General features: G+C 45.9%; 1 protein-coding gene across 2 annotated transcripts in view; it reads left to right on the top strand.

The window, feature by feature from the left end:
* The window catches only part of Slc24a3 (solute carrier family 24 member 3), a 478272-nt gene that overhangs the window by 441881 nt on the left and 8526 nt on the right, over positions 1-27865 (top strand). For both annotated transcript variants that reach the window (XM_087911151.1, XM_087911152.1), the window contains exons 11-15: positions 1830-1990; positions 2898-3168; positions 8760-8926; positions 11667-11781; positions 12822-12934. In XM_087911151.1, the coding sequence (XP_087767277.1) occupies positions 1830-1990; positions 2898-3168; positions 8760-8926; positions 11667-11781; positions 12822-12934 (827 nt within the window). The remainder of the gene's footprint in view (positions 1-1829; positions 1991-2897; positions 3169-8759; positions 8927-11666; positions 11782-12821; positions 12935-27865) is intronic.

Here is a 27865-nt window from a genome sequence, read left to right as displayed (position 1 = left end):
AAGGAACTCGGGGGGGGGGCAAAAAAGCTAAATAATATTAATGCTGGGGCTAGGGAGATGACTTGGTGGTCATAGTATTAGTCACACAGTGTGAGGACCTGAGTTTGCATCCCCAGCACACACACACAGTGTCTGTAACATCAGTGTTGAGGTATATAAACAAGAAGACACTGGGAGTCTATTAATCTACCGGTCTATCTGAAACTGCAAGCTCCAGATTCAGTAAGAAAGATGCTCTCAAAAACTAAAGTGGGAAAGGAATTGAGGAAAATATCTTGACACCAACGTCTAGCCTCCACACCCATACGGGCAAGTGAATCCACACGTACACACGCTACACACACACACACAGAGCAGGGAGGGGTAATAATGCTAATGCTACGCGAGATCATTTCATGGTTTCATGGCCTGGAAAATAGGGATGATAAGAGAAGCTATAGTTGTGGGCCTGTGAATGATGAGTGTACAGTGCTCTTCCACAGAGGGAGGCCTCAGGCCTGGGTGGAATGTTTCATAGTGTGCAAGACTCGTCTGAAGTCTTCTCCTGAACTCTGATCCTCTTCATTGTGGGCAGCTCGCCCCTTGTTCCCTCTGCTCATGGGATGCCTGCAGGAGTGTGCACATACCCACACCACAACCTCTGCTTGGAACATAAGTCAGCTCTCCAGTGCATGTGGGTTACTATGCATGGGCAAGATGGGTTATCAACGATTATTGGGGTCTTTCTTGTGACCCAGATCTTAGTGGGACAAAAAATAACTCTTTGTGGACAAGGAAGACTTCTTTTACTCTGCTCATTCTTGCTATATTGATGAGTTGTATTGTAGGGGTTCGAGAAAACGCTATAGGGAGACCCCAGACAATAATATGCAAAAACAAAGGGTCATTTGTATCCAGGGTCATTCACTTGTAGAAAATGGCGATGACCAGGGACAAAAGGGTGCAGGCCCTTTTAAGCATCTGGGGGAATTTCCGGAACAGTTAGGTCATCTAAAGCATGATTGGTTAAACAAGCAGCAGTTACATTAATATGTTTTTGATTGGCTGATGTTTTAGTTTTTCTGTCTTTGGGCATACTGGGACATGTCTGAGACTGTTTTAGAAGGTTACAGGAACCATTTTTTGTTGTTTGTTTGTTTGTCACTGTCTTGTGATACTGTGGGAGCTGGCTCAGCCCTCATAGATGCTCTCCTCTTCATCTCTGCTGTCAGAGGCAGTATTGACTAATGGCCCTTTGTTGGGGATAACAAAACATTGTTTTCTCTTTAAAAAAAAAAACTGAAACCTAGATCCAATTGTAAAATGGGTGAAATTTAGACTTCTCAGTGTTTGAATAGTCTCAAGTTATTTCAAATGAACTATTAAAAATGACCCATGATTTAAATATGACCCCTAATTTTGATCATTACAACCTTCAATGGATAGATACAAGGAAGGAAAGAATGAAAAAGGGAGGAAGAAAATGGTGGGAAAGGAGAAGAGGGGAGAGTGATAAGGAAGGCAGAGAAATAGGGGGAGGAAGAGAAGAAAAGAGAGAAGAGGTAAGTGGATTGGATGGGTGGATGGGTGGATGGATGGATAGAGATGGATAGGTGGATAGATGGGTGGATAGGTAGATGGGTAAATGGATGGATGGATGAATGGATGGATGATGAATAGATGGATGGATGGATGGATGGATGGATGGATTGAAGGACCAACGGACTGATGGATGAACAGGTGCAAAGGTGTGAAGGAGTGGGTTAGGAAGAAACAATAGGAAGAGGAATGAGTGAATGGCTCTCTCCTGGACTCCACGCTATTGTATTTTCTCTCTCACATTTCCCTAGCCAATTTCCACCGCAAAGCGTCAGTGATCATGGTGGACGAGCTGCTGTCGGCCTACCCACACCAGCTTTCTTTCTCTGAGGCTGGCCTTCGAATTATGATCACAAGCCACTTCCCTCCCAAGACCCGGCTCTCCATGGCCAGTCGCATGTTGATTAATGAGGTATCTGGAAAAGTTCAGTGAAGAAAGGGAAGTGAAGGGAGGGGAGGGAAGGGGGCAGAGGGGAAAGGGCCATTGCCTTCTGATTTAAAAGATGCAGCACCTGGCTGAGAGTTGAACCGTAGCCAACCCTCAGGCCCTTACCAGCATCTTTGCCCCAGAAACATCTGTGCCAGAGCCCTCTCCCCCTCCTCAGTGTATCGGGAGACATAACCTAGTTCCCTCTACTTACCGCTTTATTTTAATGAGAAAAAAAAACAGTTTAAAAAAATTTTAACAGGGTCTCACATAGTCCAGGCTGGCTTCAAACCCACTATGTAGCCAAGGAGCACCTTGAACTTGTGGGTGCTGGGGTCTACAGGCTTGCGCTATCACTCACTAGGAATTGTACCCAGCATCTCATGTTTGTGAGACAAGTACTCTATCAGCTAAGCCGTATCCCCAGCCAGGACCTGTTTTCTTCCATTTGAATAAATCTCTGCCTTGTAAACTTGTCTCCACATTGCTAAGGAAAAGTTACCATAGTTTAAAACAAGCCAGCGCCCCTGGCCTTTGCCCTCCCCTGCAGTGGCAACCTCACAACCATAGTCCCATCCGATGCTTTAGCTTCTGGAATATAGAAAAGGGCTTCCCACAGCCTGGAGAAGAAAGATAATGTCACAGTGCGCAAATGTCAAAGGACTGTCCACCCCGGATGTAGAAACTTTCCCAAAGGGAATTTGAAAGTTGCAGTGGGTCATAACAGCTTAATTCCCCCGCCCCCAAAGGAAATTGTCTGAATCCGTTGTTGCTTTGGTGAAGTTCCCTAACACTTGACTCCAGAGTGTTGTGGATGCATCACTAGGGAAGACCTCCCTGCCCGTGTTTTCCATCCCTCTGCCTATAGTGACAGATCACTTTCTGTTTTCAGAGACAGAGACTGATAAACAGCAGGGCATATGCCAACGGCGAATCCGAAGTGGCCATCAAAATCCCAGTTAAGCACACTGTGGAGAACGGGACAGGGCCTAGCGGTGCCCCGGACAGGGGTGTGAATGGCACCCGGAGGGATGACGTCATTGCTGAGGCTGACAATGAGACAGAGAATGAGAACGAAGATAACGAGAACAACGAGAACGACGAGGAGGAAGAGGAGGATGACGATGATGATGAAGGACCCTACACGCCATTCGACCCGCCCTGTAAGAGGTCCTTGATCTCGCCTTGGGAAGGGAGAGACCTGGGGGTCCTTGGGAAGACGGTCTTCACTTGGCTGCCTTTTTATTATTCAATTCTGAAAGAAACTCTTGATGAGCGGCAGTGTATCTGTAGGAAGTGTCTGCAGCGGCCAGGGCTGTGTTGTGAAACATTCAAAGATGCAGGCACATGGGCAAGGGTTGGGGCAAAGGCATTTTGTGGTTCGACATCCCTTTCTTCGTCTCTTACTCACGCTGCAGGACACTTTGTTCTGAGGTAGAAATGCACTTGACACATGTCTACGGGTAGAGGTACTTCTCTGGGGTTTCATCCGGGCTGGAAACACCCTGCCCAAGATGGCTCTGGTGGATGCATCCTAAGTTCCTTTCTTCTCACTTCCTCCCTTTGCTTCTGTTCCGGATGCTGCATCTTCCACAACCCACTCTCTGAAGAGCAGCATCCGCAGGAAACACAGACCCATGCAAAAGCTAGTCCTTGGGGCCTTAGCCCCTGGGACCGGCCAGGGACTGGCCTTGGCATGCCGGAAGAGTAGAGGCAAGACATATAAAAGCTTCCAGACCCTTGGCTTGTAGGGCGTGTCCTTGAATGTTCCACTGTCTTTCACCCCCACCCATTAGCAGAACATGTGGACCAAACCCAAAGAATTCTGTGTCCTTGCTAGACCTTCAGGAAGATTCTGTCTGCTTCATGAAGCCTGTACTGGTCCAGTTCCCACTCACAGACATTGAAATTTTAACTAGTGTGTACAGTTGCCCTGGGCAGGCTGAGCTTGCCGGAGGGTCGCCCAAGCGAGTATTGTGTGGTCAGCCTGAAAGCCCATTTCGTAGCGGCTGTGAATCTGGAGTTCCAGTCCTGTGCTGTTTTCAGGTGCAAGGCCTTGCAGCGCTTCTCCCTGTATCCAGGGGGTCAGGCTGGTAACAAGGCCAACTCAAAGCAGAACCACTTCTGAGTCCCCGCCGCTTCCCTAAGACAGGAGCCTTGATAGGCACTTACCAAATCTAATAAAGAAATACCGCCCAGATTCTTGTAGGCCTGCCAAAGTTAAATTGCTTCTAGTTAGTAGATTATCTCAATAGGAAAAAAAAACCATAGAAACATACAGTCCCTCCCCATCTGTGGTTTTTCACTCATTTGCGGTTAATTGTGGTCACCCACAGCCACCCATCCATGGTCTAAAAATATTAAATGGAAAATTACAGAAACAGTACCTATGTTTGAAATCAAGCTCCAGCCTGGAACCTCCCATCGTCTTGCCGTGCCCCACCTGAACCGTCCCTCTGTGCAGCAGTTCATCCTGCATGTGCATTTGCCCTGTGCCTGTTTCTTAGTAGTCATTAAGACTACCATGTGCATATACATTTGTATTATAACTATATATTATGTATTAGAACTATATTATAGATGCAAATGGAATTTAGCCCGTGGGACTGTGCATTAAATACATACACATTATATATACAGCTATGCATAGTGCATGTATCTATACACCTACGTATAGATATACATATATTCTTGAGTGAAGAAAGCCTTACTGCCTACAAACAGAGGTGTGTATGTAGGTAAACACGTTTCCATAAGCAGCCCACTTAAAGAAAGTCCAAGTATTTTGCTAGCTGGATTTTTTTTCCTATCATAAACTTGTGTATTTGTTTTCCCTGCAATCAGAACAGAAATGAATATTTATTATAAGTCTAAAACATTGCTCAGTTTCTTTTACTTTCTGCCTGACCTAAGCGTTCTTAAAAGTCAGCAACAGAACTCCAAAGCAAGACCTTGCAAAGGCCTCTGACACTTGGCACCCTGGCTTTGTCTCCCAGTTACTGGCTGACTTATGTGAAGTCACATCGCCACAAATACATGGCCTCCACAGAAAGGAAGTGTGCTTTTTAATTCATGCTGTGTCCTAGCCTGGCACAAAATGGTGCAAAATGGCTTAGAGGGCACCCAACACTTATGTTCTAAGAGTACAAATAAACATATCCCCTAGGGCTCTATTTGGAACAAATAGGGGTAGAACAAAGTATTGAAAATGTCCAGAAATGCTGCTGACTTGGGAAAGGAGCGTACTCCCTCCCACTCAGAAACAGACCAGGCGGCAAAGCTTCCTGAAATGTGTGCCTTCCTGCTCCGTTCCCCCTCCAGGTCATTTTCAAAGCCCTTTTCTGTGCTGCTTGTTTTGCTCAAGGAAGGAAATCTGTTACCTTGTGCTTGAAGTCGTAATTTAGACACTGCTCTCTGTATTTCTACCTTTAGGGTCGATGTGACTAAGGAATAAGGATACAGCATGTGACTGTACAGTTTCAGGGCAGTGAAACCCTTTTCCTGATTTTTTTTTTTTAATCCGCCAGTGCCAAACCACAACAGCTGAAAACCATGAAGGGGAACGTGGACCTTGGTGGCACCCGCTCACACTGTGGGCAGCTTTCTCTAATCAACCCCATCCTCCCTGCTCTCTGAGTCCCATGTCATGACCTCATCTTCTCGCTCATTTTTAGTTTCTGAGGAATATTAGAGAGCCAAGTTGAGGTCATTGCTTGTCCTATTTACTTGTTCCTTTGTAACCCTTGATTGGTGGTCTCTTTCTTTCTCTGTCTCTGTGGCTCTTTCCCCCTGCTGGAATGCCAGCAAGAGCGTTCCCCTAGAGCTCCAGCTAGGTAAAGCCTTGATGCCCAAATGAAGAACTCGCATAGGACCCAAAGATCACCTCTGGAAGCCCATCACAAAACAACGCGTACACTTGCATGCAGTTCGAAGGCTTTGTATGTGTGCCAGTCACAAGCAGATCTTTGCTGGATCTGCAGAGTATATGCTCCCTCTCTGGCCTAGGTAGAAATGTCTACATTGTCATCTAAAGTTCAGGGAGGCTTGCAATAGCAAAATGCCTGTGCAGAGATTTGAAACAGCCCTATTACAGCTATATCTTTAGGAGCTGCAGCAATTAGCTGGGACCATTGGTGTCTGGTTGTCCGAATAGCTGATGTGGCCACCATAAGGCCTCCAGGAAGCCAGGAGAGCACAGAGAGTCCAGGAGCTACTAGCTGGCTAGTCACTTGCCCACTCCCTCTCTGTCTTTGCTTATGTACAGAAAAATGAGCCCTGGAAGTAAAGCTTACAATAAGAGTTTCATGGCCATTAGGAGTCATTTTAACAGATTTTTAACAATGTTTAAGACATGCCTGGTGGCCCCAGGGAAAGGGGGGACCCTCACCTCTCTCATTAATATCTCATCTTTAATCCACCCGAGAACTCTGTGAGTTCAGTGTTACTGGATCTACACTTTACAAATAATAAACGTAAGATCTGGAGAGTTGGAGTAACTGTTCTAGCTCTGTTTCCATGAAACACTAATCAAAACCAACTTAAGGAGGAACGAGGGTTTTTTTTGTTTTGTTTTTTGTTTTTTGTTTTTTTTTTTTTTTTGGCTTACATGTCCCAATCAGAGTCCATCATTAAGGGAAGCCAAAGCAAGAACTCAAGCAGAGCAAGACCCTGGAGGCAGAAACTAAAGCAGAGGCCAGGGGGAAACATTTTTTTCATTTTGCCCTCCTACAGTCAGACTCACTCTGGATCCCCAGCTCCCCAAATTATGACATGGAGACATTTTATGATTTATGAAATCTTGGCCTTAGCTTAGGTTTGTTCCTAACTAGCTCTTAAAACTTAAATTAACTCATTTATATTAATCTATATTCTGCCTTGTGGCTTATTACCTTTCCTCAGTACCGTCCACCCAACTTCTGCATGACTTGTTGGCGAATCCCCCGTTTCAGATTCTTTTTCAGAGTTCTTATCTATGTCCTGAAGTCCCGCCTATCCTCTCCTTTCAAGCTATTGGCTGTTCAGCTCTTTATTAAACCAATCAGAAGATGTCTTAGGCAGGCGAGGTAAAACAGAAGCATCTTCACACAGTGTAAGAAAAGATTATCCCAACACCCCTCATGTCTTCACAGCCTACTTTATTCCACACCCCAGGACCACCTATCCATGGGCGGCAATGACCACAGTATACTGGACCCTCCCACATCAGTAATTAATCAGAAAATTTCACCACAAAGAAAGGCTTGTCTACAAGTCAATCTGAGAGAGGCATTTTCTCAATTGAGGCCCCTGATTCCCACATGACCCTAGCATGTGTCAAGTTGAAAACAGACAAAGAACCAACACAGAGATCCAACAACTCAACTCCTAAACCAGAGAGTGCCTGCACCCCAGTGTTGTCTGATGAGGAAGCCACACCCTCCTTATAAGGATAGGGCATCTGATAGGGCAAACTGGTGCCAGCAATGACAGGTGCCTCTTCTACATAGTTTTTTTAAAAAGAAAAGAAAAAGAAAAAAGAAAGAACAACTTAGAGGCCAGTAAGGGGTAACGTGAAATAGATTGCACATGGTTTGAAGAGATAAAATAAATTGTATTAAGCCTTATATTAATCACTGTTCACAATAAGGAGGTAAGAAATTACCTCCTTAACTCTGATGGGGATATGAGATTGTTCAATCATTTTGGAAAACTATTTTTAATCCTTAGTAAAAAGGTAAACACACACACTCTATGGCTTGAGAGCTTCCCCGCAGATCTTCAACCAGAACAAGGTCGTGCTCTCCAGAAGAGCCAATCAAGGCTATTGATAGGCACTGTCATTATTGTGCTCTACAAATGACCACCACCCAATGTCCAGCCCCAGGGGAATGGATAAACAATACCAGCTTATTCCAGGCAATTAAATAACACTTTTATCTACAAACAAGCGTGGTAAGCAAAAAGAAAGACTACTCGGTGATTAATTCCTCCGAAGTTGGGGATGAATAGCTCATCTGTGGTAGTCAGGGTAAGGGTTGTCTAGAATGAATCACAGAGAGCTTTCTGGAAGGTGGAGATGTTTTGTGTCTCTGTTGGCATGGATGTCACACCTGGGCATATGTATCTTTTTCCCATAGGCTAATTAGAAGTTGAGTAGGACCATAAAAAAAAAAAACCAAAGGATTTCAGTTAATATATTTGTCAAATCTGAGGTTATAAGGAAGTCATGGCAGGATAGTCACCTTCACAATCATTTCTGGGTGTTTCTGGTAAGAAAATACTCAATCACCACAGAATGGTTGAGGCAGACATCTCTGGCAGGTCCACCGTCTTGTCCTTTTACTTTTTAAGTATGCAAGAGATCATTTGCAAACCCTTTTCAGCTCATGATGCAACACCAGGAACTTTCATTAGGTGGCGCTGTGTCGGCTGGCACTGTAATTTGGGACCCATTAGTGGAGAACAGACTGGTGGTCTTCCCAGCTCCCCACACTGACACACCTGCCCACACACCTCTCCTTTGTGAGTACCTTTCTCATCTTCTCCCACCTGGCCCATTTGTTAGCATCCCCCAACAGCCCAGCATTATCTCTAGTGACCCCGTTAGTACAAGAGCTAACCAGCAGGTGGGCAGCACATAACCTCTCACTTTCTGTTTGGTTTTGTGTGTCCAGCTTAGGTGGCGGTGGAAAACCTTATGAGCCTTTTAAGAAAAGAGGTATATGATAATACTTAGCTCCTTTCCTTTTCTTTTTTGTTTGTTTCTCCCCCACAGCTGGCAAACTGGAAACCGTGAAATGGGCTTTCACCTGGCCACTGAGTTTCGTCTTGTACTTCACTGTCCCCAACTGCAACAAACCCCACTGGGAGAAGTGGTTTATGGTGACGTTTGCTTCCTCTACGCTGTGGATCGCAGCCTTCTCCTACATGATGGTGTGGATGGTGAGTGTGTCAGGAACCCTGTGCATCGCTGGGTCTCTTTAGAGCCAAAGGTATGCTCGACCAGAGATGAATAAACATGGGAGTTGCACCTGGTAACTCTACCGTCCAGTTATGACTCCAGCGGGTCACAGAACAGCCCACACCTTTGCTCGGAGGGTTAAAATCACAAGTGTTCGCTCTGCTTGCATAGCCACAGGCTGGCTTGATTGAATTGTGCTATGTCAAGCTCTGCAGCTCAGCACAGCTCCAGGACGGCCACTTTTGATTCGGGTGGCAGCTTGGGGTCGCATCTACTTCATGGTGTTGATTCTTTTTCTTTGGGTTGGTACTATCCTGGGATGGGTAAACTGGGAAACGTTAGGTGCCTCTTGGGGTCCTCCCTGAGGACCGATCTGTCTTCCTATTACTTCCTCTCCACACTCCGCACCCTGCATCCATGAGTGAGAGAAGCAATTCCCCCGCTGTAGTGGAGGAACAGTAGCAGAGCCTCGAGCCAACAATGCGACTGCTCAAGGGTCCCTTCCGAGCTAAAATAATGATCCATTGATGTGGCCTCAAAGGAGCGCTGTCCCGGAGTCGTTTTTAGAAATATGGACAGCTCATTTCTATACTCCGTAACTGGGGAGCAAACCTAATCCATTAGAATTGGAGTTGGGCAGAAATTGAAAGCCATGACAAATTATGCAAATCCAAATTAGCCGCACTTGGGTGTTTGACAGAAGGGCAATATAAATTCAGGAGGATTCAACTGAAAGCTCGAAAACGTTCTGGGAAGATGGTTTGGGAGGTAATAGCAAACTTATAAGGCTGGCATGATAAAGTCACCGTTCCTCCTGGCCTCAGCCTCACGGGTAAATGGAGTTTTACAACTAGCGAGAGCTTCTTGCTCCATGAGGCTCCCACAAGCGGGTCATCTTCAATGCAGAGTTGGGAGACGGGATTGCCGTCCCTGACCTCAAGGTCTGAAGTCCACTATCCTGATGGTGAGCGACAACTTCAGGAGAAGCCAGCGGCCTGGACTGGGCTTCCCAAGCTCACCAGTTCCCCAGAGCCCCAGGCTTGACCACAGCATCCTAAGGACGGTGAAAGAATGGCGGGCCAACCCCAGCAGAACCAGGCCACAGTCCTGCGGACCCAAGGCTCGGCCAGGCGGCAGCAGCTTTGTTTTACAGAGGCTCCTAAAAAGAACATAGAAAAATGTGTTTCAGCATCCTTCTTTCCTCCCTGGAGACAGACATCAGAAGCTTGAGGCCACCCTGGGTTAAACTTGGCACAGAATGGAAAGTAGAGCTTTTCCTGGTTTGGATCTGAATGCATTGAACTCACAGCCCCCATCCTTTCTCCACTGGCCAAGGCGTGCTGCGAATGGACTCCCAGTCGAGACACATGGTTTACATCTCCTCGGGATGTTACGGAAGGTGTGACTGCCCCAGCGGCACCTGAGATGGCCTAAGCCGACGTACAAGAGATTGGTCTCTTTTTCTACCTCCTTGGCAATGGATCCTGGCTCTGCCACCCTCTCTCTTGCCGGCTCCCTGCTGCTATGATTCCCCTCTTGAAATCTGGGGACAGCGGTGGACTCATCTGTGTCGCTGAGCAATGGGTCATAGCAGCCCACCCTTTGCACTCCACCTCCGTGGACACCGAGATGCTACCTTGGAGATGAGCCCACCAGACAACATGGACCCCCCTATGCCACTTACCTAGGCGGATTCCTCCCTGTTCTGTTTCCTCGTCTGAGGAATAGGAAGAGCAGAGCAAACTCAGACCAGATGGTTGTGAGAATTAAGGAAGTTAAAACTGAGCATTTAGCCCAGTGCCTAAGTATTAAAAAGAAAGAGATTATGGTGAAGAAGTTGCCGGTGACAGCCAGGGTTTCCAAGTGTTTTCTTTCTGTCGAATGACCAAAAGCAACTTGGGGAGGAAGGTGTTTATTTCATTTTCCATTTCCAGACCACAGTTCCTCTTTGGGGGAAGTCAGGAGCAAACTCACAGTAGGAATTTGGAATCAGGAACCATGGAAGAATGCTGCTTACTGCCTTGCTCCCAAGCCCACATTCAGCTACTTTTCTTATACATCCTGGAACCAACTGTTCCAGATAGCGCTACCCACAGTGGACAGGACTCTCGAGAAGAAGTCCCCTCGCGTCAGTCTGATGGAGGCAATTTCCTCAGCTGAGATTTCTCTTCCTCCATGTGTCAAGTTGACAAGCAAAATTAGCTGTCACACTGACTTCCCAGAAGTGGAGATGGGAAAAGCTGGATAGGACCTCCCTGGCAAGACCAGTTGTGAAGCCAGCCCCTCTCCAGGTCTGGTCAGCCCCATTGCAGGTCTGCGAGCACGCTGTTTACATCCCTAGCACAGCTTGGCAGCCTGAATCATCCAGGGCCGTCTTGAGTTCAAGTGTTTTGTTTCAGTCTTATCTTTTTTCTTATGTTCTAGTTTTTTTTTCAGTGTGCAAGCATCACCAGAAAGGAACAAATGATAGATCCACCTTTCATTGAAAAGTCCGGGTTCTGTCAAAGCATCACCCTAAAGCCGGCAGTCTGGGTCTCATACACATGATGTTCATGCTCTCCAGGGTTAAAATCCAGAAAATATGCTGCCCCGCCCCTCACCCCCACTCCCTACCCCTAAGATGGCCCAAAGTAGAGACTTTTCTACATCTTGATCAGAGGGAACTTGTGCAGGTAGCTCACGGTATCTCTTGGCTCATTGCCTCTTCCTGCTTCCTCCAAGGTCACCATCATCGGTTACACCTTGGGAATCCCTGATGTCATCATGGGGATCACCTTCCTGGCTGCTGGAACCAGTGTGCCCGACTGCATGGCCAGCCTTATCGTGGCCAGACAAGGTGGGATCTCCAGGGACAATGAGGATAAGGAGGGAAGGAAGGGAGGAAGGATTCTCTGACTGGTGGGGGCTGTCCAGTGTGACAAGGAAGGGGGCCACAGATCCTCCTTTTAAGGAGAGATAGGTGATAGCAACCTCAGTGCCATGTAGGCCAGATGGCTTCCTGAGATCAGAAATGTAAAGAAAAGAGGCAGAAGACATCGCTGTGTAAGGCACAGATGCTCGCCCAGGCAGCTACAGTCCCTTCTGGTCATTATTATCATCCATTAATTGTAAAATACCTACCAATAAATACAGGAAAAATAAAAACAGCTAGCCTGGAGTGAGTGAGACATTGAATTCATTCAACAAGTCCAGGAGGTAGGGATGATTGTGTTTTGATTTCATAGATAAGGAAAGCAAGGCTTATAAAAGACAGGCAACCCCCATAATTAAGCCCACTCATAACATAGCACTCCGAGTTGTCAGCAGTCAGTTTGCAGCACGTGACAGGTAAAGCTTACCTGTGGACCCTGTTGACAGTGACACCCTTCCCGGCAATCACGCTCATTTCCATGCCTAGTAGACACTGAGAGGCATTTATTTTAAGCAACGGCAGCAACAAAATTTAGCACAGTGCTCTATAGAAACTCTACTGATGGCGTTATCTTTATGTTACTCGGTTATTAAGAAGCAGTGAATTCAGGGTAGGACAGGTGGATAACGGTGCTGTGATGTACAAGTTAGCAAGCCTGTGGACCCATGTTTGTGCTGTGGGGTATATTTCTTCTGAAAGGGGGGCTCAGAAGTTCCAGTATTCTTGGAACCAAATATGAATTTTTCTATCACTTACACTGTCTTCATATCTGAAGTGAAGTCAGGAGTCAGCAGGTTGTGGGTTCTCTGTATGATAATCTGTTATTTTTCATGCCACTGATGGGCTAAAAGAGAATCAAATACATGGTCCAGCAAAATTACTGCCAGCCAAAGACTCAGGAGATCCCCTTGTGGGTGCTTCCTACCGAGGTCCCCTTCCTCCCTAATGGTCTCTTGTCCTTGCAGGGATGGGGGATATGGCCGTGTCCAATTCCATCGGGAGCAATGTGTTTGACATCTTGATTGGGCTCGGTCTTCCCTGGGCTCTGCAGACTCTGGCTGTGGATTACGGCTCCTACGTGAGTGCTTTCCTCCATAACTTTTTAAATACAGACTAAACAGACTTCTTCAGTAGCCTTGGCCATTGAACTGTTGTCTCCTAGTAGAGAAGGTGTGGAGATATTAACATTGTGAGGGAGGCAAATTCTTCTGGTACAAATCTTCGAGAGTCACACATATGGAGACAGACATGCAAGACCCTAGAGCAGAGGCTGGCAAACCTTCTGTCTCAAACAGGACATAATATAGGCTGGCGGGGGGAGGGGGGAGGCTCGATGGTCTCTGTTACAGCCACTGCGTCCGCTGCAGTAGCAGAAAAGCCACCACAGAACTCTCTAGAAGCTGAACGTTGAGTGTTAAAAGCTTCCATGCTGTCGTATGTTGTACGTGTTTCTTTTCAATGATTTAATTCATGAGCTCTGCAGAATCAGTCAACGGACCAGAATTGGCTGCAACCCCTAGCTAGCTGCATTGCATGTCAAAAGAGATGGTAGAGAGAGACCATCTAGGTAGAGTATCGTGAACAGGTGTCATCTTTTGGGTGGTCTCAGATTCCAAGTGACCCTCCTTAATTCTGCCGGTCAGTGAGTAAGGTTGCTGTCAATCAGCTGCAATGATTGGCCCACATCAACCATACTCACAACTGTGTGATGCGTGAACTAAAATGCTGACAGATGCCCGTAGGATCCATAAGGACCACGCAGAAGCCATACTTGTTTTGAGTGTTTATCTTTCTCTGCATTCCTGAAGGAAAATCTTATATGGGAGATGTTGCAAAGGGATCCCATGAACATCTTTTAAGTCTGATGATCCATCAGGAACCAATAACAGATTATACTCTCAGCTAAGATTTACTACAGCAAAGCATATAGAGAAAGGGGCAATAGGAAAATGAAATGTGTCCACACACTGGTGCCAGCTTCCAGTTCCTTCCCTGCCAGGTTGCACAGGCCCTGCTTTCTCAAACAGTGAACTCCAGGGACATGTCTGAGTTGTCTTGTGCAAGGAATCTGAATCTGGAAACCTGGAATCTGAAGCCTTTATGGGGTGCTGGTCAGACAGGCACATTTCTACTCTAAGAACAGGTATGATCAATGAATCTCAGCACCCGGATGTACATCATCTAGCTTGCCTAGCATCCCCCTTTATTGCTCATGAACAAAACACCATCAACCAGCAGCATTCCAAGAGCAAGGATTGGCAGAAGCCTCCTGGGGGTGGGGGACTCTGTGTTAACACCTGCTGCATAGAAGGTCACGTTACTCTTTTATCTGTTAGAGTGGTATCACTAGGTGCTATTCATATACTGCAGGCAATTCAAAAGTTTCACTGGGGTAACCCAGCAGCAGCTAATTTCCTACTAAAATTCCATTGCAGATGTTCCCACTGACAGTGCCTAGGACCACTTCCAAAAGGAAACCCAGGGAGTGTGACAGATTCCATCATGTGGCTCTGCTAGCTTTGAGACCCTCTCTAGTGTAGGGAAAGCAAGGGCACAGGAGACAGTGCATGAAGGTGGCTAATGTCAGGCCTGTCCCCATCCCTTTGTCCAGATCTCATTTGCCCACCAACTTGCGAGAAGGGTTTAGTTGTGTGCCCAGGAAGGAGAGGAGAAGCTAATGGACACCTCCTGGAGCAGGTTCCCCAGCAGCTTCTCTGAGTGACCCAGGACCCAACCCCATTTAACATCATTCTTGTTCTTAAGCTGGGACATTGGTATTGAGTGTACTTAAGTTCAGTCATTAAGGCTGGCTTGCACTTCCTTGAGAGACAAGGTCTGCCAATGCTAGAGGCATCTCCTGGGGTTTGTCTACAACTGGCCCACCTGAACCTTTACTTTCTTACACACTTTTTCTTTGTGGAACAAACAATGCATATGATTAGTAGGAGATGGCAACAGACCCTTCTGCAGTGCTGGTAATTCTGTGAAGCGGCACTGGCTGATGCTCTAGCCCCTGGCCATCCATGACATGGAGGCCCTTGGTGTGGGGCTGGTGCAAATGAAGAAGGGATTTTTCAGTTTTATTACACTTTAATTACTTTAAGTCTGTACATCTCCATGGAGTTTAGGGGTGCCTATGGGACACTGTAACCCCAGAAAATGACATTTAAATGACCCACTGTGTAGCCCAGAGTAGACCAGTGTTAGCTCTTTGGTTTATTTTCTCCTTCTAGTTTCTTTTAGACAACTGAGATCCACTATATGGATATTTCATGTGTTGTCTTTTTTACTTCTTACTAGATGAAACACATTTTTGCTTAAAATCTCATTAGAAACCTCATTTCCAAAGGTGGCCCAGGATTGTAGCATCCGGGTTTCCCAGAAGGTACTTGGCCATGCTGCTGTTCAGGGACACTCACATGGCTTTGAATGTCACCGTCATGTTTAGTGAAGCCTGGGATGCCTTTGTACATTAGACTATGAGGTTTAGAGATCTATAAGCATTGTATATAAATCTGATGGCTCAGAATAATGATGTGGTTTTGATGACATTTTAAATTAAATTACAATTTAATTTTGATGAATTAGATAACTAACCTTTATTTTTGCAGTCCTGGAGAGCAAACCTAGGTCCTTGTACATAGTAGGGAAGGGCCCTACACTGGACAACATTTCCAATTCCTTGCTCTTTCAGTGTCTCACCATGTAACCCAAGCTGGCTTTGAACCCAAAATTATCCTGCCTAGGCCTCCTAACTTCCTGGGTCACACTCCTACAGCATCGTGCCTGGCTTGCCCCTCATATTAAATTTCTCAGATGTCATTCCTGAGGCTTGAAGAAAGCTTCATGCCACCTGCAGACACTGGCCACAGGAGCTTCATGAGGATAAACACTGCCTTTCACAAATCCAGCTTCCTCAGATCCCAGCAGGGGTGGCAGGCACATCCCTGAGCAATGAAAACAAAGAAACAAACAAAAAAAACTGTGTTGAATATAGCAGATCTCACTCTGGAACTTCTTGATTTTCATTGGTGTTCACCAAACACTTCCTGATCACGAACAGGAGGGCCACCACGGGTCAAGATGAGGCCCAAAACTCTGGGTGACTCATCCTTTGGTATTCTTTCCAACTGACACTAGAAATAAACATTGATCCAACCTCTCTCCCTCTCTCTCTCTCTCTCTCTCTCTCTCTCTCTCTCTCTCCCTCCCTCCCTCCCTCCCTCCCTCCCTTCCCCCCCTCTCTTTCTCTAGGCAGGGTCTCACTATGTAGCCCTGGCTGACCTAGAATTCAATATGTAGACCAGGTCGGTCCCGCAGTCATGGAAATCCATCTGTCTCTGCCTCTGGAGTGCTGGGATTAAAGGCATACGCTACTGCTCGCTCTCCAGCATTTGTTCTTAGGAATGCTGCATGGAGGTGGGATCTCTGTTCAGTCTTTTCTCATCACCAAACAGCATCTCTGGCCTCAAACTGGCTTACTGTGCTCTAAACGTAAGGGCAGCAGCTGCATGACCTTGACTTCCTTCGAAAACTCTGAGTATCTGCTGGTGGTTAGTTTTCCTTGGTAAGAAAGCAAGAAAGATACACTCAGCCCAGCTGAGCATCAGCCACCCAGATCCACTGCAAGACATTCACAGCCTTCCAGTTTACTCCGGTTTCTTTCACATTCTCCCTCCTCCCTCCCTCTTATCAAAGTTATGAATTTTTTTTTAAAAAAATGACCTTTATCTAAAATCCAACTACTTCTGGTCCCCTCTGTTGAGAACTGGAAGACAGTGGTTAAAAACCCGACAACCACAAGAAGAAAAGAAACTGTGCTCTGAATACTAAATGTTTATCCCATCCTCTCACTGGATGTGACAGACAGGAGCAGGAGACAGCCCTTTCAGCGTAAGGTCCACTGTATGCACCAGCTTCCATTGCTATAATGAAATAATAGAGACAACTAACTTAGAGAGAGCGGAGATTTGTTTTGATTCACAGTCCCCTTCAGTGGCATGCATTCAGTGACCTAAGGACTGTCTGTGGGCACACCCCTTAAGGGTCAACACTACCCCCATCAGCACTCTCCCATTAGCACACAAACCTTTGGAGAAAACTACTTATATTCAAGCCATAGCATCCTCTGTGTTTGTTGGGAGGGTGTTTATTTTCTTAATTTTTAATTAAAAATTGTTGTCATACAATGTATTTTGATTGTATTTTCCTCTCCCTCAACCCCTCCCAGAGATTATTCCATCTCCTTCCAGCTTCATATTCTCACTCTGTCTCGTGTGCTCTCTCGTTAATCTCCGTCTCTCTCAAAACAAAAACTCAAAACAAACAAACAAACAAAGATCCAGTAAGACAAAAAAAGCCAAATTTGTTTAGTTTTTACTGGGATAATAGGATATGGTCATGGAGGATAAAATCATAAAATCTCTAAAACAGTTACAGTTCATCCCAAGAGTAAAATAAACAAGGTCCTTCTACCAACTTTGAAATCTTCCTTGACCAAACATGGACATCAGGCCTGAAACTGAAACTCAGGCAGGCAGGCCTTCTACCATAGGTAACCCCTAGACATTGCCAACCTTTCTCCCCTCTGACAGCCCCCCCGAAGGTATAGAGAATGGAAAATGAGACGTGTTCACAGCTATGGGAAATACCGTTTCCAATTCACAATCCCTAGTGACAGGGTCACACAATAAAACAGAAACTGAGGTCCACACTCACGTTTTCCATCTAAAGATGACATAATTTGGGTTTCTGTGGCCATTCTGCCGAACTATACAACCGTAGCTGAGCCTGTGGTGAAAATCTCCTCCATCGTGCCCAAGTTTGGTTGGGCAGATTGTAGAAGAAGGAGCCTCAGGTAGCATTGTATCTAAACACAGCTGTCAATGGCCAGTTGCAAGGAAGACCTTCATTCACTTTCAGAAATACAGACATTCAAGGACCTTTCCAAAGACCTCTCTTTTGACAGGAACTCACCATCGTTTACAAGCCCCTGGAAAAAAATCAAGATTTCATTTTGTGTGTAGAGGGAGGCTGGGATGTGAGTTCATTCTCCTCTCTGTGGGGGCTATCTAGGTGTTTCATCACTGCTTGGTGAAAATGAGACTTTGCTTTGAATTTTAAATGTTCAAAAGAAGTGTGATAAGCATATTTTTGTGATACCATTGGCAACATAAGAACTATTTAGAAGCCGTGGTTGTAAGGTTTTTGAAGTGTGTATTCTGGAAACTGTCTTCCACAGCAGTGATAATGTTTATGATCAGGAAGCCTTCATGTGGAATCAGGAGGAGAAGGTAAAAGACCAGAAACGAGGTCAGGAAAGCTGTGAACTGAGTCAGAGTAGCCATCAGCAAACCAGCCTTGGGTTGTAGGCCCAAGCTTAATAGGCTGCTTTTAAACTTATTTCCCTCAAATAATTTACTTTCAGCTTGATAGGGCTTTTAATGAAAAAAGAATTCTCATGAAATAAGAGATGCCTAAGTCTTACCCAAGAACCCCCACAGGCAGAACACTGTGTCGGCATAGACGTACTGCCCACCCAGCTTCATGCCACACATAATCTCTTCCTGCCTTTTTTAGAGTCCCGGCCATGAACCATTGTGCTGGGGTCTGAGTTTAGCATCTCACACACCATCTCAGTACCCGTTGTCCTTTACACATGGTGGGAAGTTTTCTTTGTTTAAATAGAGAATGATTTTATCTCCTTAGTTGAGTTGGCACACAGTCCCTTCGTGTAGAATAACACTATGCAAATGCCCATAGTGCCACAGAAGTGGGAAGAGGGATGTTGGTGATGGGGGAGAAATTCAGACTGGTTTTATCCTAAGTTTGAATCTTTGCTGAAAGACAGAGTGGGGTCTACTTGTTAAAGACAAGGTGGCTTCATATACGTCATCATCTAAAGAGAGAAGGAACTAGGAGGGGCAAGCACTGCTGACTCTAGCTCCACCTCTCAGTGGTCCACAGACACTATGCGGGCTGCAGTCTCCACTCTCTCCCGTGGCTAAGTGAGTGGTGTTTCTATAGTAAGTTTGTTTCAGCCTTGAAATATTCTGGGTCCTTTCATGAGGAAAATACCTTGTTCAATCACTGTCTTTTTAGCTTTCATGAGGTTCCTTTAGTGGTCAGTACCCCAAGCCCCTCTGGTCCAGGGGCATCACTATGTGGCTATGTGCTGAGGTGCAGGACCCATTTGTAAGGTGCCACGGATGCATGGAAAGGGGAAGTTAGGACTTACTTGCTACAAGCATTTGGTCTGCCCTCATCTGCACCCTGAGTTGTTCCCAAGAGAGAGGCTTCATTTCAGAAAGGACACTCAAGAGCTTCCTTCCATTTAGCTTGACAGTAACCGCAAGACATCTTTCCACATCTCTGACATCAAAAGTGAGCAGCCTGTGTGGGTTTAATGACCTCTCCCAACCTCTGGAGAGACCTGCCGACAATTCTGCAGCAATTTTTCCATCTTGTCCAGAGGGATTCCTAAGTCAAAATTATGGGATAATTAGCATTCCAGCCTCTGCTCTGCCTGACGTTGGATTCTCACACTCAGCAGTGAGGAACACATGCACTTTTACAGATTTTGACATCTCTATCCTCTATGGCTTGCTCAGAAGCCAGCTAGTTACCTAAGTGCCCAGAATAAACAACCTTGAGTCAAGCTGGGGAAATGAGTTCTTCTTATACCATTATGGTGATGCACAGCATTGTGGTAAGATTTCACAGAACGAAGGAAATCAGGACAGAGCTCATGTTTCTGAGTTGGGGTTTAGAAATGTACAATAAATAAATAAAATGTACAAACAACAGTGGTAGGAAGGTCTGTCCTTTTCTCCATGCAAGAGCTGAGCGTACTCCAAAATCCACAGAGGTAAAAAAGACTTCACAGCTGGTTCATGCTTTCTTATAGCAAATACTAACGGAACGCCTACTGTGCATTGGGGTGCTATGGTAAGCAAGTCAGATATCCCTGTGTTTCTTGAATGACAGCCTGGGGGAGGAGCCAAGTATATAAATAAATCCAAACAAAGCATGTGGGGCTTGCCCTTCAGAGGGTAATTGTGCAGAATGTAAGGCAGTGTGAGTCTGGGGTCGGAGGACCTGAAACACTGGTAAGAAAGTAGCATTTGATCTATGTCTGAGATTATCTGAACAAGCATTTTGAGAAGACTTTTCCAAGCAGACAGAAAGAAAAAAACAACAACTTGTAAAAGCCCCAGATGTGAGAAGTCTTGGCACACTGGTGAATGCCACACTACCCAGGGTAGCGCCTACAGTTATGGGGGGGGGGAGAGTTGAAGGTAAATGGCAGGAATGACAGTGGAGACAGAACAGTCATGTGTCAAAGAACATTGTAAGCCATAGTAGCAGAAAGAATGATGGGTGTCTGAGAGATAAAGACATGGTCATGATGCCCTTCAGAAAGAAGAATGTGCCGGGCGTGGTGGTACACGGTTTAGTCCCAGCAATCAGGAGGCAGAAGCAAGTAGATCTATGGTGAGTCCAGCCAGCCTGGTCTACATAGTAAGTTCCAAGTCAGCCAGGGCTGCACAGTGAGACCCTGTCTAAGAAAGAGAAAAAAAAGACGTAAGACTATGAGAACTACACAGAGAAGGGGCTGGAACCAGGCAAAAGTGGTGGCAACAAAACCAGTCGGGAGCATTTGCAGTAGAGACAAAGTAACATGATGCTAGCTGTGTAACAAGAGGTCCTGAAAGCCTCAATCCGGTAATATCTCTTCCACACCATGCACCTGTGTGTTGACAAGTGTTTCACTGATCTGACCTTGGCACCAAGCTTCAGAGGACTCTGCTCCCAGTGTCTTTTACCCTTGTTGGTTGGCCTCCTAAGACACATTCTGGTGATAAAAAAAAAACTGAAACTCGAGAAGCCATGCAAACACATTTCAAATATTTGTTTCTATCAGGTCAGGCCTACTTGTGTTCTGTCGGCTAAAGCATATCACCAGCCAGACCCCACATCAGAAAGGCAGGGAACTACTTGTGCCCACTGGGAGGTTATAGGAGTAGGGACCTGTAACCCTAACACAGAGGGGAGGGGGAGCCCAACAGTTCACTCTGAATCAGTTGTAGCACTGAAGCTAGGGAATAACAGATGTTAAGCAAAAGACACAGAAGCAATGCACACAAATCAGTGAGGTGAGCTGGGCAAAGTCAGTCAGTACTGCATTGGCCATTATGGACAGTCTGGGTTTTACCATCAGGACTGGTGAGGATTTTAGTAAGGTACCTCACTTTAAATGTTGGAGGTGTCATTTGAAACTGTTTGAAAACCTACGGGAAGAAGTCAAGAGTGGAAGATGGAAGGCGACTCCGGAAGCTGGAGTTGAGATGGCTGGACTAGACATGGGAATAAATTGGGTTCTTAAAGGAAGAAGTGATAATTAAGTTTTCTAACAGCTGCATGGTGAAGATAAGAGGAAAACAATCAAGGGATGGTTATTTGTGGTGCCCTTCATGGAGAGGGAAGACAAGATGAGGGACTCACTTAAGAGAGATACAGAGTTCCCATTTAAAGTGGGTCACGTTTGATGGGTTTCAGTGTCGTCCTGGCAGAAATGTCAAGCAGACAGTGGACTGGTGTGGAAAGTTCCACAGAGAGGCCTCTGTGACTGGGAATACTTGCAAGTCAACAGCAGTGAGATGACTTCTAGAGGCTAAAACTAATAAAGGAAATAATGTAGACAGAGAAGAAAGCCACAGCTATGCCCTAGTAATGCAGAAAAGGAAATCTCTGGGCAAAAGAGGATGCGGTCATTCAGAAAGGGGGGGGGGGACTGCAAGAAAATGAGTCAGGGGAGTCGGAAGAATGCCTCAGACCTTTCCCAAGTTCCCCAAGACCAGCTGTCCTCCATATTCTCCAAAAGACTTCCAGAAGAGCATGGGGTGACATCTTTCCTTCACTCTCCAGTGGAGGACAGGAGCTCTGTGTCCCTCCCAGAAAAGGGCTTCTGTAATATGGATCAATAATCCAATCAGCTCTTGATATCTTCTGGTCATTCTTGTCTGTCTTCCTCAGCAAGTATTCCTAATCAAATTCCCGATACCTGGGATCGTCTCTGTTTGTTAGAGCCAACCTCCCCTTTCTTAAATCGCCCCAGCCCAACCCCTGAAGTTTCCCCAGTGCTGGAGCGGGTTCATGTGAGCTTAAGGGGAGCAACTGCTTGCGCCTCTTCAACCCACCTGTAGGGATGTCCTGTTGGCCATTTGAAATTGCCGGAGATGGACGTATTTCCACAATAAAACTCAACAAAATGAGAAAGTCAGTGGTAGGGACAGTGTGCATTTCACATGACCTGAACAAACAAACTTAGAGGTAGTGTGGTAGCGTTTAATAGATGGCACATGTCACAGTTATTCTGAGAGCCCCTAGGAGCTATATTACCACCACCAAACCCCATGCATTTGTTTTCTGGATTCCAGGCTCTGCGTCGGAAAACGTTAATATTTGGGAAAAGGGATGGTCTTTCATGATCTCCTGTAGAAAGGCTGGTGTGGAAAACTGTTGGGTTTCGATTTTCATTAGTTTAAGTGTCTCAAAGCTGATGCAATCCTGAGGCAAGATTCAGAAGAGTTGATTCAGGCCAGAAAACTCCACCATGGGAGTGAGGAAGTAGACAGGATGAAGCGGCAGCAAGCAACAGCTGTATTAACAATCCAGTTATCTGACAAACAACTAGAGCTACATCCCCACAGAGGGACATTGTGTGAGACTTTCCTGGGGGGGATGGGAACAGAGATCTACTCACTCTAGAAAAGGCAGCAGTGACTGAGCACAGTAACGGTTACACCAAAGGCCAACTCGATGGACCACTGAGTCTAAGGTTGTGTACAGGAATGTGGGTGAGGGGTGCCTTAAAGCAACATGGATGACTCAAGGACAGTGGCATCACTGAAAGCCCACTGCTAACCCACAAAAAATGATAGCCTGGAGCTCTCCAAATAAGCAAACAATTGGACAGGTCAAAGAGCCTCCTCTCCTGGGCTATCCTTATGCTTATATGATATTGCAAAGAAAAGGGGCCTTGTGAACCTTCTAAGTTCCAGCTCTTCCAGACATCTAAGTTTTGTTTACTTCCTGAGTATGGCAAGTGTCCTCCTCCCGCCAAGAGAGAATGGTTCATCATTGATAGACAAAGGAGCTCTGAGAAGCTGAACAGCCTTGCCTCTGAATGACCCAGCTGAGGGGCAGGCAAGCTGGGGTTGTACCTTTTCCTAGGAGTCTCCGTAAAGATTAGTTGCCTGGAAGTTCAGCAGTTCAGGAAGACATCTGTAGAGTCAGAGGAGGCACTGGATGTTGAGAGGTAGCTGGCAGACATTCGGAGTGGGGAGTCTGATCGGTGCAATGATTTTAATGTGTTCCCCAAACTGCTTATCATTTAAAACGTAATCCTCAAAGTCATGTGTTTGGAAGTGGTGTTTAGAAGTGGGCCGTTTCAAATGCAGTGAATGGGGCGGGATACAGTCAAGAAGATGGTGGCATTTGTAGGTTTTAAGAAAAGGAAGGGGACTGGAGAAATGACGCAGCAATTACGAGCACTGACAGCTCTTCCTGAGGAACCTTGTTTGATTTCCACCACCCCCATGGTGGCTCACCACCTTCTGTAACTCCAATCCCAGGGGAACTGAAATCCTCTTCTGGCCTCAGTAGGTACTGTATGACATAGTGCACAGACATACACGCAGACAAACACCCATTCACATGAAATCATATATGAAACATTAAAGAAAAGGGAAAGAAGAAAGACTTGAATAGCGTGATTGCTCTGTCCCACCATTTGATAACACAGAGCCAGGGACGAGTGCACACATACACACACACACACACACACACACACACACACACACACACTATAATACAGCAAAGATACCCCTTACCGTTACCAGATGCCAAGCAAATGCTGGTGCCATGCGTTCAGACCTTCCCAGCCTCTGGGATGGTGAGACAAATAACAATCTACTCTTTATAAGCAAATTGGTCTTAGATCTCTTGTTACAGCAATGAAGAATGGGCTAAAATGTCAGTGACATCTGCTCTTGTGGCTTCTGTGATCCTTGTCATTTATTCAGGACGTAGAAAAATGATAGGTTAAGAAAAAAAAAAGCCCAGTGGTGACTCCTGAGGTCTCAGGGTGAAGAGAAGAGCCTGGCTTTTTCCTTTGGTGTGGCAGGTGGAGGGAAATCTAGAATTTAGAGTCTAAGACCCAAGTCCAAGAAGTGACTTGACCTTTCACCAGGTTTGCGAGCTGCAGCCTCTGAGGCTAAGCTGTCTCATCTTCAGATAAGAGCCAAAATCCCCACGTAGCTGATAAAGAGAGTCCTCGAGTGAAGCCCACTGTGTGTGAGGGAGCTTTGGGCAGGTAAGATTGTCAGGTGTCGTTAACTAGTTTCTTTCCTGGGGCGTGTTCACTTTTTCACCCCAGTAAATTATTCAAGGAAAGACACCCTGACCCAATGATATCAGTCAGTATAAAGCCAGGGTTAGTAACATCACCTCGAAATGACACCCAAATAAGGGTTAGAATTGCTCAATAAGAAAACCCAAAGCCCTGGAGAGGCTGGGGCAGGACTGTAAGACTGGGGAGTTCAACCAAAGCTATATAGTGAGAGTCTGTCTCAGAAAACGAGGGAGAAATGGGAGTGGAGATAACAATATTTAACATGGGTTCCCAATACTAGTGAACAACAAAAAAGAAAAAAGACTATGTTAATTTTCCAAGAGAATTCATGGATTAGGTAGAGCTGTGTCAGGCCACCATGATGTCCTAGATGCTTTGTGGGGCGTGGGGGATGGGGAGCGGAATCTTTTTTAGATTCGGGTTCTTGGATCCTTAAATGCGGTGAGGCTCCAGGAACTGTTTTGTGTGTAACATAAATACATAAAACTTGATATGAATGAGTCTCTGTGTGCATCCACATTAAAATATGCACTGCTGTGGGCTGCGCTCCTGTTGACTTTGGAAGCAGCCACACTTCTGTTTCCTCTCTCACAACTTGCCAAAAAAGGAATTGGAAAAAGGAAAATATGTGTTCCTGAAAGCCAGAAATGAAAACATCCCTAAAGTTCAGGACTGAACAGTCTGAAATGGGCCTCATACAATCTCAGAACGTCCTTGCCACGGAGACATTGTGAATTTGGACTTGCCGTGCCTTGCTTCTGTGAGGCAGGGGCTGGGGGAGAGAGTGACGGAACTCAGCTCGGCGCAGAATTGAAGCCCAACAACTTTGTTCAAAGCTCATGCAGATAAGAAATGATAAGGGTTTGATGCCCACGTCTGGTATACAGACCCCAAAGACTAGTTCTGTTACCCTCAGAGACACGTACTGAGATTACCTGGGTCAAAGAAGTAGGAGAGATGGTAGATAGGCAGGTAGGTAGATGACAGACAGACAGACAGACAGACAGACAGACAGGTATGGGGTTTTATTTACATATATGAACATGCATTGATTTTACATAGTGGTGAGTTTCTTAAGGTCATTTCACTCAGGTGTGTCATGTAGTGTGAACATACTTTCCTTACTGAACCCTCTCATTTTTCCACCTCCCATCTTTTGCTACTCTTCCTCCATTTCTCAGATAGTCCCCCCTCATTTTTCATGCCATATATAAAATTTTTACATATATAATTTATCATGTATATTTGCATATGCAATTCATATATGATATGTATTAAATATAGGATCTGCATGTAAGAGAAAGCATGTAGGCTACATGAATACATGCATTTGTCAAAACTCATCTGGTAGTACATGCACTTAAGACCTAGGTGTCTTACTGTAAGCAAGTTATGCCTTAACTTAAAACAGTTGAAAAGCCGGGGAGATTCATTGGCAGTTAAGAGCGCTGCTATGTAGCCCTGCACCTCACCTGGGCAATGCAATCGAGCCAAGCCTGTCATGGGTGAGCCAGCCCTGAAGTTGTTAGTACGGGAGAGCTGTCCCCATTACTCATCTGTCATGTGGTAGTATACATGGGGGAGAGGTGCCCCACCACCACTACCCATCAGTGCCTACTGCCCCTGCCTGCCACCAGCTGCAACACTCGGGAGCAGGCCCTGCACCTTGCAGAGGCAACAGAATAGAGTCAACCCCATTGGCAGAGGTGTGGGTGAGTCAGCACTGAAATTGTGAGCATGGGAAAGCTGTCCCCATTACTCCCCTGTCATGTGGCATAGGCAGGGGAGAGATGCCTCTCCCACATCCATGCTTGAGGCAGGTAGGAGAACTGTCCCTAAGGTCGTAAGAGCAGGAGAGCTGTCCCTGTCCCCTCATCAGCTGCAGCACTTGGGAGAGCAGCCCCTATGCTACTCCTGGGCAACACAGAGCTGGCCCTGAATGGGGAAAGTATAGACGATCTGACCCTGAGGAGTGAAAGCAGCAGAACTAGCCCTGCCTAGAGGGTAAACTCTCTAGGTCAATGTAGGAGAGCTTCCAGACTGACCGGCCCTGTAACTGTTCAGGCCCAGAACCAGAGTTATGTGTGGCCCATCACATCCACCCCATCTGTGATCTCCTGGAGCATGTAAAGGACTGGTCCTGCAGACCCAAAGCTACAGGATTCTCACAACACAGGATAACCAAGAGGATTTCCAGTGGAAGCCCAGCATCAATAGTGAAGTGGAAACCAGAGGCCTCAAATCAGACCAATAAAGCTTTGCAATGACACTTGCAAGTGAAGATATACAGATGGAAGGGTTTACTGTGTGACTCTGTGTCACACTGCAGCCTCCATGATGAGACTGATATTTTTCCATTTCTCTCTTCTTTTTCTCTTAAAATTTATTTTATTTGGGGGGAGTTGCAAGGACAGAGGGGAGAATACAAAGGGACAAGGAAATGAATGAGATGGAGATGCATTGATGTAAAAGACACAAAGAATAAATAAAAAGAAGGGGAGAAGAGCGCTGCTGCGCAATCCCGAGGACTGGAATTCAGGACCCAGCAACCATGGAACAAGCCAGCAGGCTGCTGATGCCTGGAACTCCAGCTCCAAGGAATCCCATGCCTTCTTGCGGCGTGTGTGTATGTGTGTGTATGCATGCACGTACACACAGACACACACATACACACACCCTTGCCCCACACACATACATACAAATATACTCATATAGACTCATAAGTGGCCTTTCTCTCTAATGAAAAGTTTGTTCTCACCCCTGACAACCAGCCTTCCACCATTCAACGTGCACACACATGCACCCCTATAGGCACATTTGCCATCATAGGCAGATGGTGGGGACTGGGGTTCTGGACTAAAGAAAGATCTGGAGTCCACCCATCTGTCCCCAGAATCTTTGTCCTGATTCAGGAGGTAAGGAGGTCCCTCGCAGGTAAACGGAGAACCGTCTTACCTCCAGTTTGCACATCCAAAAACTGAGATTTAAGGAAGTTACAAAGCAAGTGAGCTACCAACCAGGGATTTAAGACAGAGAAAGTGGCACCAGGAACCTGTGCCCTAAGCTAAGGACTGGCTGGCATTTCTGTGAAGGACCAAAAGTAGCAAGCATTTTAGGTTTGTGAGCCAATCTCAGTCAAAACCTCTCAGTTAGAAAGAAGTAGACTGGGGGGCTGGAGAGATGGCTCAGAGGTTAAGAGCATTGCCTGCTCTTCCAAAGGTCCTGAGTTTAATTCCCAGCAACCACATGGTGGCTCACAACCATCTACAATGAGGTCTGGTGCCCTTTTCTGGCCTGCAGACATACACACAGACAGAATGTTGTATACATAATAAATAAATAAATATTTTTTAAAAAAAAGAAAGAAATAGACTGAAAAGACCTATAGATAACAACACACAGATGTGTGAGCCAACGTCCACTCAACTGTTTTCAAAAACAGGAGACAGAGCCAAAAGTGATCACAGTTCCCAAACCCACATACAGCCTTCAGAGGAGTTAAGCCAAGAGTCAAGCAAAGAGGTCCTAACTCCTGACTCCCATGTTTGTATGGACGAGCCAGGGGTCAGCCATCCAGGAACGAACACAAGCCAT

This window comes from Myodes glareolus, chromosome 10, assembly GCF_982192425.1.
Source record: "Myodes glareolus chromosome 10, mMyoGla1.1, whole genome shotgun sequence".
NCBI lineage: Eukaryota > Metazoa > Chordata > Mammalia > Rodentia > Cricetidae > Myodes > Myodes glareolus.
Note: the sequence above shows the minus strand (reverse complement) of the source record. Positions and strands in the feature narration are given on the sequence as shown.